The sequence below is a fragment of the Acomys minous genome (genome assembly GCF_964271855.1).
Source record: "Acomys minous genome assembly, chromosome: 16".
Lineage (NCBI taxonomy): Eukaryota > Metazoa > Chordata > Mammalia > Rodentia > Muridae > Acomys > Acomys minous.
This window is the reverse complement of record NC_140498.1, coordinates 19,385,130-19,398,069: the sequence shown is the minus strand read 5'-3', so window position 1 is coordinate 19,398,069 and position 12,940 is coordinate 19,385,130. Positions and strand designations below refer to the sequence as shown.

At 46.9% G+C, this 12,940-nt stretch overlaps 1 protein-coding gene across 2 annotated transcripts in view; it reads left to right on the top strand.

Moving 5' to 3' along the window:
* The window catches only part of CDKL3 (cyclin dependent kinase like 3), an 82,428-nt gene extending 71,145 nt beyond the window's left edge, over window positions 1–11,283 (top strand). Inside the window, exons 13-14 of one of the 2 annotated variants that reach the window (XM_084764135.1) lie at window positions 5,195–5,311; window positions 11,078–11,283. In XM_084764135.1, coding sequence (XP_084620261.1) covers window positions 5,195–5,260 — 66 coding nt within the window. In that variant the 3' untranslated portion in view covers window positions 5,261–5,311; window positions 11,078–11,283. Of the gene's footprint in view, window positions 1–5,194; window positions 5,312–11,077 lie in introns of those variants that run through there. The other variant, XM_084764138.1, reaches the window with a different exon arrangement.
* Window positions 11,284–12,940: the final 1,657 nt, after the last annotated feature.

Genomic DNA, 12,940 nt, shown 5'->3' with positions numbered 1-12,940 from the left:
AATTGGAGGAAAGGGTTTGTTTCATCTTCCAGCTTGTAGTCCATCACTCAGGGAAGTCAGGGCAGGAAATGAAGGCAGAACTGTGGAAGCAGGGACCGACTTACACTGCTCAGACTGCCTTCTTCTACACCCTCAGTCAACCTTGGGGGCCTTCTCAGAGGCTGTGGGGAGTTGAGTGATTGGCTACCATTTGGAGAATTATGATCTCTAGTTTGGGCTTCAAAATAGTGTTGGGGGTACCTTGTGTTTCAAGCAAGCTGTTGAAGCAACCAAATTAAACATTCTGGGGAGCTGGTGATACTGTCGGCTCTTCCTGGTTCCAGGCTGAAACTGGGCTGTGCTGGTAGTAAGGAAGTAGAGGAGGAAGCAGAGCTGACTCACCAGGGCTTGAGAAGCCTGCTAAGTGGAGCTAGGAGTTCCTTGCTGTTGACAAGGCGACAGCACAAAACTTTCTCAGCCAAGGGCTTCACCCAAGGGGGGTGGGGGGGAAACTGCCCATGCTCATCTGTGTGCTCTGAGGAGCTCACAGAACCATAGGGAGGTCAGGGGTTCACTCTAGTGTTGTTCAGTTCTCCAGCCTGTTGGCCTTAGGGGGACTCTATATGAGACTTGCCAATGTAGTTCAGGTGCCCATGCAGTTCACAAGGAGGCATTGATCCCCTGGAGCCGGTGTTGGGATTCCGATTCAGTCTGCCTACCTATGACGTCATTGCTTACCTGCCACGGGGATGTGGCCCTGCCCAGGGCCATATAAAAGGACAAACCGTCCACGTGGCCCCTCTCTCTTCTCTCTCTCTCTCTCTCTCTGTCTCTCTCTCTCTCTCTCTTTCTCTCTCTCTCTCTCTCTCTCTCTCTCTCTCTCTCTCTCCTTTTCCTGTCTTTGTCTCTCTCTGGGGTACCCCTTCCCCCTTTCCTTCTCCCCCCCATACTCATTTAATAAACCTCATATAACATAATATCTAGTACCTTGTGTCTATCATTATCTTATTTTTATATATAAAAGCCAGAGCCACAGCTGTCATGATCTGCCCAGTGTGGGTGCTAGGAACCAAACTCAGGTCCTCTGTGAGGAGGGGACAAAAGCAGAGCTGCAGCCACTCCCTCAAGTAGGACAAATCACTTGTAATATTAGCACTGGATATGCTGAGAAGGGGAACCCTGAATTCCAGGCCAGCCTGGGCTACATAATTAAAGCTTAGTGTGTGTGTGTGTGTGTGTGTGTGTGTGTGTGTGTGTGTGTATGTGTGTGTGTGTGTGTGTGTGTGTGTGTGTCTGTGTGTGTCTGTGTGTATAAAATGTTAAAGCAGCTTTTGCTGGGTGCGGTGGCACAGGCCTATAATCCCAGCAGTCAGGAGGCAGAGGTAGATGGATTGCTATGAGTTCAAGGCCAGCCTGGTCTACAAACTTAGTCCAGGACAGTCAAGGCTACACAGAGAAACCCATCTCGAAAAACAAAAAACGTACCTTTATACTTAGGTATTTCATTTCCTCCACACACAGTCACTTTAAGAGGGTCTGTACAGTCAATAGAATTTCTGCTGGATTTCAATCCTGACCAGTCTTAAAAGCTCACCTAGACTGCTGTAGCTAAGCCTATTCTGGTGTCCTTGGGTAGAAACCATCTTTATTTGTTTCTGTCACAAGACTTTCACCAAGGGACAAATAGGGGGTGGCTTGGGGCCAGGTCTCTGCACTGTGGCAAAGCCACTTGAAGCTGCTGCTCAGTGGATGTGGCCCCCATGTTGCCAGTGACTACATAAGAGAGTGCTGCAGTGGTGGGGGTTGGCATGTTTCTCCACTTCAAGACAACCTGAGCAGTGCTGTACCAGAGCTCCTTGCCTCAGCCCAGGGCATCTAGAGCAAGGAGGCCTAATACAGAGAAGCCTTCACCTGCAGCCTCCTGAATGTGGACTCTGCCTCAACCAAGTGGAGGGAGAGAGTGAACTGACAGCAGGCCTCTGATTTCCATATGCACTACTGGCATGAGCACACAGAGATTTCCACCTGAGTCTGATGTGGGTCACTCAGATGGCTGCCCCTGGTGTTTGGGGAGAGAAGCTAGAGGCACGGGGATACCCATGAGTAGGGAAGCAGAGGTGCCAATTTGTCATGGGTGCACACGACAGTATGCTGTTCAGCAGGTGGGCTAATATATGAAATGTGCAGATGGCAATGCGGACAGGCCTAGAAAACCTTGAGGGGTGAAAAACAGGAAGACAGAATGAGATATGTAACATAGTACTGTTCATATAAATGAAGATACATACAAGCCGCAGCACACATATGAACACACATAAGCCAGGAAACATCAACTGTACTGGAATGACTACTTATAAGAAAAGAATGGAGAGAGGAAGGGGCAAATATAGGTGTATATATTTATACATAGATACATGCATATGCACATACTACTACATACAGATACGTGTGCATGCATATATATACAGATGTGTGATATGAACACACTACCACATTTGTGCACAGATGGGTGCATATGCTACCATAGGCATACACAGCCATATGTATGTACATACTAATACATGAAAGCATACTAATACCCAAAACAAAAGAGCCTTATGTGGACTGCTATGAACTGAAAAAAAATGTGACTAATGCTCTCTATCTGAGGTTTAATAAATTAGAAAAACATTAAAATGTAAAAGAAAACAGAAGTTCAGTGCCCAGACCATGCCATTTGTTTATTGTCACCATTGCTTTTTCAGTGTCACCATAGTGTTTTGATAATCCCATTGAGAGAAATTTAAATGTAGATCCTGTGGGGCGTGTTTTGAAATTTGCCTGCCCTTGTCAGGTGTCGGGTGTATGATGTTATGTTGCTCTATAAAATGCTTAAAAATTGGACTGCAGCAATGGCTCAGTGGTTAAGGACATGCATAGCTCTTGCAGAGGGCTTGAGTTTGATTCCCAGCATTCACATGGGGCAGTTCACAACAGCCTGTAGCTCCATCTTCAAGGGATCTGATACCTCGCCGTCTTCTGAACTTGGAGGCACCTGCATTCACATGTGGCACAGCCCCCCCCCAATATATTCACATAGTTAAAAAATAATTTTTTAAATAAAAATGTTTAATGCTTGGAAATTTATTTATATGTATGAGTATTTTGACTGTCTGTATGTCTGTGTACCACATGTATACCTGGTTCCTACATAGGCCAGAGATGGCATTGGATCCCCTGGGACTGAAATTACAGACAATTGTGAGCCACCATGTGGGCACTTGAAATCTGACCTAGTTCAGTTCCCTTAACAACTAAGCTACCTCTCAGCCCTCAGGAATATGCTTTATATTAGCTTACAGACACCCAGTAGAATGTTAAGTATTTACTCTTAAGGTATTTATCCCAAATATAAAGGCCATGCTAGCAATTAATGAGGACTGAAAGAAATTAACAAAGCAAAGGAAAGAAAATTCTCAATTCTGTTTAGCTTGGTTTCCTAGAAATTCTATGTCTATCTTTTGTGTCTAGCTAAGCCTGACAGCAGATGGGTCAGGTTGGGGTCCCTGGACATTAAGACATGGTGTCTCACCATCTAAGACAGTGCTATGACATTCTAGACCAATACAGCAAATAACAAGTGCAAGACCTGTAAGTTAAAAGTACGTACCATTTAAAAACAGTATTTGAGCCAGGCGCGGTGAGGGCACACACCTGTAATCTCAGCACTTGGGCAGGCAGAGGCAGGCAGATCTCTGTGAGTTCAAGGCCAGCCTGGTCTACAAAGAGAGTCCAGGACAGCCAAGGCTACACAGAGAAACCCTGTCTTGGGAGAAAAATAAAAGCAAGAAAGAAAAGAAAAAACAATATTTGAGGGCCAGAGAGATGGCTCAGAGGCTAAAAAGCACTTGTTGCTCATGTAGAAGACTCAGGTTCAGTTCTCAGCACCTAAATAAGATAGCTTGTATTTACAGTAGGTCTCAGCCTGTCAGTCACAACACCTTTAGGGGTCAGGCATCAGATATCCTGAATAGCAAGTATTTACATTATGATTCATAGCAATACTAAAATTACAGGGTTTTTGTTTTGTTTTCTTTGTTATTGATTTGGGTTTTGTTGTTGTTTTTGTTGTTATTGTTGTTGTTTTTCTTTTCCAAGTCAGGGTTTCTCTGTGTAGCCTTGGCTGTCCTGGACTCACTTTGCAGACCAGGCTGGCCTAGAACTCACAGAGATCCACCTGCCTCTGCTTCCTGAGTACTGGGATTCAAGGTGTGTGCCACTATGCCCTGTGTAAAATTACAGTTATGAAGTATCAATGAAGTGATTTAATGGGAGAGGGGGTAGAGTCACCACAGCATGAGGAACTGTATTAAAGGGTCTCAGCATTAGAATGGTTGAGAACCACCATCTTACAACTGCCTATAGCTTTAGTTCTCAAGGATGTATTGCTCTCTTCTGGTCTCTGGACACCTGCATGCACTCATAAGCACACGTGCACAAGCACACCTGCATGCACACACAAGCACACCTGCATGCACGCACAAGCACACACGTATCACTTAAAACAATACTTGAGTAATACAGCTTCGAGTTTTATGGTTACCTAGTGGGTCTAGCTCTAGGGACAAAAGGCTTGAAAACAGCCCGTACTGAAGTTGTTCAGTGTCAGGAGGATGTGTGAGCCTAGCAGCTGCAGTCCATGAGGAACCTGCTGCCCTTTGGTGTCTGACGTGAAATGGGGGAGGCCCTTGTCTTAGTAAGGGTTTCATTGCTACAAATAAACACCATGGCCCTGGAAACTCTTATAAAGGAAAACATTGAATTGGGGCTGGCTTACAGTTCAGAGGTTTAGTCCATTATCGTCATGGTGGGAAACACGATGATGTGCAGGCAGACATGGTGCTGGAGATGGAGCTGAGAGTTCTACATCTGGATCAGAAGGCAGCAAGGAGAGACTGTTGTCACACTGGGCTTGAGCATATAAGACCTCAAGGCCTGCCTGTACAGTGACACACTTCCTCCAACAAGGCCACACCTCCTAATAGTGTCACACTCTATGGCCAAGCATTGAAAAGCATGAATCTATGGGATCATTCCTATTCAAACTACCAAAGCCCTTGCTGCTCCTAGAGATGTGGGCACAGCTGGTCGCGAGTTCCAGCGCAGTCCCAGGTGTCCAGGGTGCAGTGTGCAGAACTAAGCGCTGTGCCTAACTTGCTCTTCTCTCCTCCTTCAGGTTTCCACTGTTGGCCACATCTTTCCTGCTTGGTACAAGAGAGGCAACTTTAACTGGCCGTCCTGACCTCCCACTGGGTCATGCCCCACACTCTGCTGGGATCTTGGTTCTCGAAAGGTAGACTCCAACCCACCCTACTTGAAAGGGCTTGTGGCTTTTACCCACTACAGTGCAGAGACTGACGCAGGGAGCTCTGGGATTTGATTAGAAAGAATGATACAGCCTCTGGCTTGTTAGTTGGAATACTTTGATCCCCAGAGCATGCTAAAACATAACAAACCAAAGCAAAACAAAAGGTCTAACTCTTGAAACCAGCCGGCTGTCAGGAAACTAAGCCACAGAGAGTGGCTGTGTCAGGGCACCAGCTGCAGTCCTTGTTTTGGGGGTTGTCAAGCCTTCAAGTGTGATAGACCTCAGATGCACCATTACTGCAGACTCTTGATCTCCCTTCCCAAGGAGGCTCCAAATAAGCATGGAGCAGAGAGAGCCATCCCCACAGTGTCTCCAGACTCCACCCCACAGACTCCAGTGTGCAATGAGCAGGGAGAGCCAGCCCCACAGTGCCTCCAGACTCCACCCCACAGACTCCAGTGTGCAATGAGCAGAGAGAGCCAGCCCCACAGTGTCTCCAGACTCCACCCCACAGACTCCAGTGTGCAATGAGCAGGGAGAGCCAGCCCCACAGTGCCTCCAGACTCCACCCCACAGACTCCAGTGTGCAATGAGCAGGGAGAGCCAGCCCCACAGTGCCTCCAGACTCCACCCCACAGACTCCAGTGTGCAATGAGCAGAGAGAGCCATCCCCACAGTGCCTCCAGACTCCACCCCACAGACTCCAGTGTGCAATGAGCAGGGAGAGCCAGCCCCACAGTGCCTCCAGACTCCACCCCACAGACTCCAGTGTGCAATGAGCAGGGAGAGCCATCCCCACAGTGCCTCCAGACTCCACCCCACAGACTCCAGTGTGCAATGAGCAGGGAGAGCCAGCCCCACAGTGCCTCCAGACTCCACCCCACAGACTCCAGTGTGCAATGAGCAGAGAGAGCCATCCCCATAGTGCCTCCAGACTCCACCCCACAGACTCCAGTGTGCAATGAGCAGGGAGAGCCAGCCCCACAGTGCCTCCAGACTCCACCCCACAGACTCCAGTGTGCAATGAGCAGAGAGAGCCATCCCCACAGTGCCTCCAGACTCCACCCCACAGACTCCAGTGTGCAATGAGCAGAGAGAGCCAGCCCCACAGTGTCTCCAGACTCCACCCCACAGACTCCAGTGTGCAATGAGCAGGGAGAGCCATCCCCACAGTGCCTCCAGACTCCACCCCACAGACTCCAGTGTGCAATGAGCAGGGAGAGCCAGCCCCACAGTGCCTCCAGACTCCACCCCACAGACTCCAGTGTGCAATGAGCAGGGAGAGCCATCCCCACAGTGCCTCCAGACTCCACCCCACAGACTCCAGTGTGCAATGAGCAGGGAGAGCCAGCCCCACAGTGCCTCCAGACTCCACCCCACAGACTCCAGTGTGCAATGAGCAGAGAGAGCCATCCCCACAGTGCCTCCAGACTCCACCCCACAGACTCCAGTGTGCAATGAGCAGGGAGAGCCAGCCCCACAGTGCCTCCAGACTCCACCCCACAGACTCCAGTGTGCAATGAGCAGGGAGAGCCAGCCCCACAGTGCCTCCAGACTCCACCCCACAGACTCCAGTGTGCAATGAGCAGGGAGAGCCAGCCCCACAGTGCCTCCAGACTCCACCCCACAGACTCCAGTAAAGTAGTACTCTAGCTTGGAGTAGTCTGTTAAGTACTATTGCAGGTTAGAGGCCTATTGTCTTCAGTGCTACCAAAAGTGGACAATGAGAAGGAAGACCTAGCCAACCCTGGCGGCTCACACCTCTGATCCCAGTACTCAGGAGGCTGAGGCAAGTTTATTCATGAGTTTGAGGCCAACTTGAGCTAAGAAGTAAGGCAGTTTCAAAAAGGAAGAAACAAACAAAATATAAATAAATAAAGGCAGAGTAGAGGATGCTGTTAAAATTAAAATTTTTTTAAATTAAAAACTAAACCAAGCGTGGTGGTGCGCACCTTTAATCCCAGCACCAGAAGGCAGAGGCAGGGAGAATCTCTGAGTTTGAGGTCATCCTGGTCTACAGAGTGAATTCCAGGACAGCCAGAGCTCTGTTACACAGAGAACCCCTCAAAAAACAAAACAAAACAAATATTGTAAAAGTAATTTTTATTCGCATGTTTTAAATGTGTACGGCAGAGGCTGGCCTTGAACTCCTAATCCCCCTGTGTCTACCTCCAAAGTGCTGCTGCACCTGCTCAAATGACATTATTTTGTTCCAAGTCAGACCAAACCATTGCAGGAAGTCAGTGAACAGGAACACCAGGTCAGTTTGAGCTCTGACCCTCTATCACATTAATACATTATTCCTTTTTCAGCCTCAGTACAGTAATTGTTGGGGCAGGGGAGTCTGTATTTCCTACAGGTACATATAAAGTATATAAAGATGAAAAGGATTCTAATTTGTTTTTAAATGAACGTGTGGGCGTGTTGGGTGTGGGTGGAATGAGACTGACATATGTTGATTGCTGAGACCAGACACTGGCTACAGAGTCCATCTCGTTACCATCTGTACTCTGTACACACTTGAAACTTCTCATAAGAGAAATGTTAAAAGAGACTTGGGGGGGCTCACTCTTTGCTGCCCAGTTCTGCCAGAGCTGGATTTGTGCCAACTGGTGCCACGCCCTTTCTGTGAGCCCGAGGCTTCTTGAGACCCCTACCCCAGAATGGGGGGTTTCTCATGCGCAGAAGCGACTACCAGAGGAAAGCCTATTACTCGGTAGCGCTCAAATTAGCATCATTTTTGGTGGCTAGAAATCCTCTAAGGACAGAACTGTCTCCCTTGACAGTGCCTATTAAATGCTAGGGACACAAGGGCCATCAGCAGACTTTCGCATTTGACTAAGAAATTTAAACTCAGCGTGGTGGCTTTCTGCCAATAAATCCCAGGACTGGGGTGGTAGAGGCAGGAGGCTACAGGAGACACTTTCAAGAAGTGTGGGGGCGGGGGGCAGCTAGCTGTCAGTTCAGGGTTAATTCCGCAGTTTACTTTGAATGTTAAATAGTGTTTAGTTTTCAGTCATGAAATACATCTGTCAGCACAAAGACAGACAAATGGGCTTCGCGTTGCTATGCAGAAGACACTCTCTGGAAGATTCTCCTTTTGCTTGAGGATCCTCTCTCCCCTAAGGAAAGCTATTAACTCATGCTGCAGCCTGCTGCTCTGCCTAGTTTTAGCTATGTCACCAAGCCCAAAATAGAAAGTTCTTTTACTGCAGAGCAAAGCAGGAGGTTTAAATTTATCAATTCAAGAACAAAGGGTAGCATTATGCTGGCTTGTCTAGGATAGTGAGTAGGGAGAGAGAATGCCTGTTTCATTAGGAGTGATCTGACACTGGCAGGGGCTGGGACCAGGAGACAATCTTCCACTGTGGTAAGCTGGGCATGTTTCCCACCCTGGCTCCCCTCACAGCCTCCTTCCAACAGTGTCACTCCTTTCAGGATGAGAGAAAGCAGCTGAGCCATTGGGAAATGGGTTCCAGAAATCAGTGACATTATCAGACTAGCAACAATTCTCAGAATCAAAGACCTGTTCTCGGCTTTGAGAGGAATCAGTACCTGGCCACAGAGCCAGGAGAGGGTTACCTTTTGCCTGTGAAATGGAAACAGTCAAAATGGCCTACATGATCCTTTCCTCGGGAAAGAGTGGAAAGGTGCATATTCTGTTATTGGAGGGGGAGCAAACTGCCCTCTCTGCATTCATGGGAGTGTGAGAGGAGGATGAACCAGGGTACATTTATGTTTTAGATGTTCTGGATCCATCAACATGAAGTGAATAACCCACAGCAATGTGTGGTGATATGAATGGACTTTAGTCAGTTAATAATTAACACAGAAAAAGTCTTAAATGATTACATACATGATACACTTTTTGTAAAGCTAAATATAATTGTAAAAAAATCGCTCTTTAGGAATATATATAGAAACAGCAAAACCACATAAAAAGAAAATAAAAAATGAACATAGAATTTAAGAAGGTTACTTATTACAGTATTAAATTAACAAATTTATTACCTAAGTCAATAAGATCGGACCATCCACTTGCCAACTGTGAGAATGTGTCATGAGCCAGGCGTTATGGTGCAATTCTGCATACCTAATATTAGCAGAGCAACAGTGGGGTAGAGACATTCCACTCCCAAGCATCTGTCTTGAAGAAATAGAGCCAGAGACACAAAGTTGTGAGCAAGGGCATTTGCCACTATATACAGAAATGAGAATAGGAAATAATTTAAGGGCCAAGATAATGCATTATGATTTGTATAAATATCAGCATGTTAGAAAACTAGGTAATAGCTGAAAGTATGATTGTCAAATAGTTACTAAGTACATGAGGAAGTGCTCATGATCCATTAAATGAAGAATGCAGGTTGCACAGCTTTCAGTTTCCCCTGAGTATATAGATACACACTCACAGCACAAACTGAGGAAGGCGGGCACAGTGGCACATGCTGTCACCCCAGCACTGGAGAAGCTGAGGTGGGACAATTACAAGTTAAGGCCAGCCTGGTCTATATAGAGAAACCCCACCTTAAAAAAAAAAAACTAGAAAGAGAAACACACAAATCTCTGTGTGTGTGTGTGTGTGTGTGTGTGTGTGTGTGTATACCTATGTGGTGTTGGGGGTATGTGTGTGTGTGATGTGTATGTTTTTTGAGACTCTGTCTCAAGATAAAGTCACTAACAGCTTATATATATATATATATATATATATATATATATATAGTGTACTAGCTATATGCTAAGAGCTTCACATGGAGCTCTTTAAAATGCATTCTCTGTGTGTGTGCGTGTGTGAGTGCATGTGTGTGCGTGTGTGTGTGTGTGTGTGTGTGTGTGTGTGTGTCCAAGTGCCCTCAGAGTCCAGATCTCTTGGAGCTGGAGTTACAGGCAATTGTGTGCTGCCTGATACGGGTGCTGGGAATCAAACCTAGGTCCTCAGAAAAAGTAGTACATGCTTTTAAGCACTGAGCCATCTCCCTAGCCTGGGCCATTTTGTTTGTTCCTTTGGAACAAGGTCTCAATGTGACATGGGCTGCCCTGGGACTCACTGTGTAGGCAGGCTGTCCTCAGACTCACCAAGCTCTACCAGCTTCCACCTCCCAGGTGCTGGGATTAAAGCAGTACACCACTATACCCAGCCAGGCCATTTTAGTTAAAGAGTAAACTCACCCTGTGAGGATGGTGCTACAAAGGAAATGCTGAGGCTTATCAATTAACCTGCAGAACACAGAGATCCTTAGAAAAACTTGAGGGGCCAGGGTATCCATGCCTGGGAGGAGGCTCTGATGAATGCCTGAGGAAAACGAGAACCCAGTGATTAGACAGCTAAGATGCTGTATTCATGACTTGGCCAGCTCTGACTCCCACCAACTGTTGAAGGATTGGTTTCCAGAGACTTGAGTAGCCAAGGGGACCGTACAGCCATGGGACAGTGCCAAGGGCGGAGCTGCGGCTTTCTCATCTCTCATGCTTTAAATATTAGCTCTGATGCGATCAAGGCATCAGAGATAAAATGCCTTTCTCAAACTAAGCAGGCAGGATCTGGTGTCCAATTTGGACAAGAGAGTGGAAAAAGACTCAAGAGGAAAAACAATTCTCTTGGCCTCAGCACTTGCACACAAGGGTTGAAGAATTTGACACCTTAACATTGTAAACAAATGTACACATAGTTTCCTGCATTCTCTCCGAGCACTTGGAATACACTGATATGATTTAAGAGGGAATTTTTTTAAGCAATTCTTTTCTTCTCAGCTAAGGAATTCCAGGTTATCCTTCAAGATGGAGCTCAAGCATCAGCTTCTGCAGAAAGACTTTCCCAATGTCACCAAGCGACGACCTCTCTGATGGGAGCATGATTAAAAAACGGCTTGTTCACCTGTTGGACCGACTGCCTCGTTGTTGCCAGAACCTAACTAAGCTCATGGGGCCATGTGGTAGCTATGTTTCTTACCACTGTGATAAGATGCCTGGTAGAAACAGTCCAAGGGAGAAAAGATTTATCTGGGCTCATGGCTTCAGAGGGTCAGATTGCTTACACAGGGCCCAAGCAGCTGGAACTTGGGACTGAGCTGGTACAGTCTAAGGCCTGCCCCTTGTGAGCCTACCTTCTCAGGGCCCTAAAGTCCTCCAGAACAGTGCTAAGGACTGGGAGCAAACACTGAGATTGCCCAGGCATGGTGGTACATGCTGATAATCCTAGCACTTTGGGAAACAACAACAATAAAACTCTCAAGAGCCATTTGGGCAGTGGTGGGACACATCTTTAATCTCAGCCCTTGGGAGGCAGAGGCAGGTGGAACTTTGAAGTCAAGGCCAGCCTGGTCTACAGAGTGAGTTCCAGAATAGCCAGGGCTACACAGAGAAACCCTGTCTAAAAAAACAAAACAAAACAAAAAAAACCCTAAAAACCAGTTTTCTCTTATTAGTGCTAATAATACCTCCCAAATCAAACCAAAACAAAAAACACAGAAACAAAACTCAAGAGCCTGTGGGACACATCTCATACTTAAATCATAATGTTCTATCTTGGCCTCACAAAGGGTATGGCCATCTCTTGATGCAAAGTGCGTTGAGTTCAACCTGCATATTCTACACAGTGTCACAGTCCCACCCATCACTGTTCAGAAATCCAAAGTCTCACTTGTGAGACCTTGTGGAATACAAAAGTAAGTTATAGTGTCACCACACCGTGGCACAGAGGGAAGGACAGGAATGCAGCACAGTGCTGCAGCAAAGCAAGACCAAAGTGAGTAGGCAGTCAAACCCTGCAGCTTCATGGCCATGCTATGGACGCCTAAGGCTGGGGGCAGAAGGTTCAGATCCATGAGCCTGTGGGAGACCACTGCCATGGTGGGCTAGGGAGCAGAGAGGCCTGGAACCAGCTTCCGGGTTGAAGTCTTCAAGGGCCTGTCTCTAGTGAGTTACCCCTACCATCTGGACGCACCACCTGTCAGAACACTGCCCCAGACAGGAACACCAGCCTGTAAGGACACTTTGAATTCAAGCCATGGCAGGCTATGTGTTGTGCCTTTTACTTTTCCTTGCTTTTCCCTTATCTGTCTCTCACCTGTTACCACCTGTGTTCCTGCACTGGTCATGGTGGCACACACCTGTCGTCCCAGCACTCAGCAGGCTAAGACAGAGGAGTCGTGAGTACAGCCTGGGCTATAGAGAAGTCTGAGGCTAGTCTGGGCAGCGGGACAGTGGGACATTGTCTCAGAGTGGCTTGGGCTGACTGTTGAAGCTGGGAGCTATAGAGGCTTGGAGCTCTAGTTTTATAGGATCTCCAGGATTAAGAACCAGATTCCTTCTTGGAAACCAGGTACTTGAGAGCATCATAATTGTAAAGGTTAAAGGCCTTTCTACTGAAAGAAAAAAAAAAGATAGATGGCAGCTTGTAGAACACTATATACAGACTGACACACAAATGTGTGTCTATAGCTGGGGAATGTGAGTCACACAGGCTGGTTGAGTCAACGTCGGTACCCAAGTCGCAGCATCGTAGTGTAACACTGCTAGATGTTGGTGCTGGGAAATGGTGATCTCTCCTTAGGATTTCTTACAGCTGCATATAAATTTATTAAACAACAACAAAAATCAACCAGGTGTAGTGTT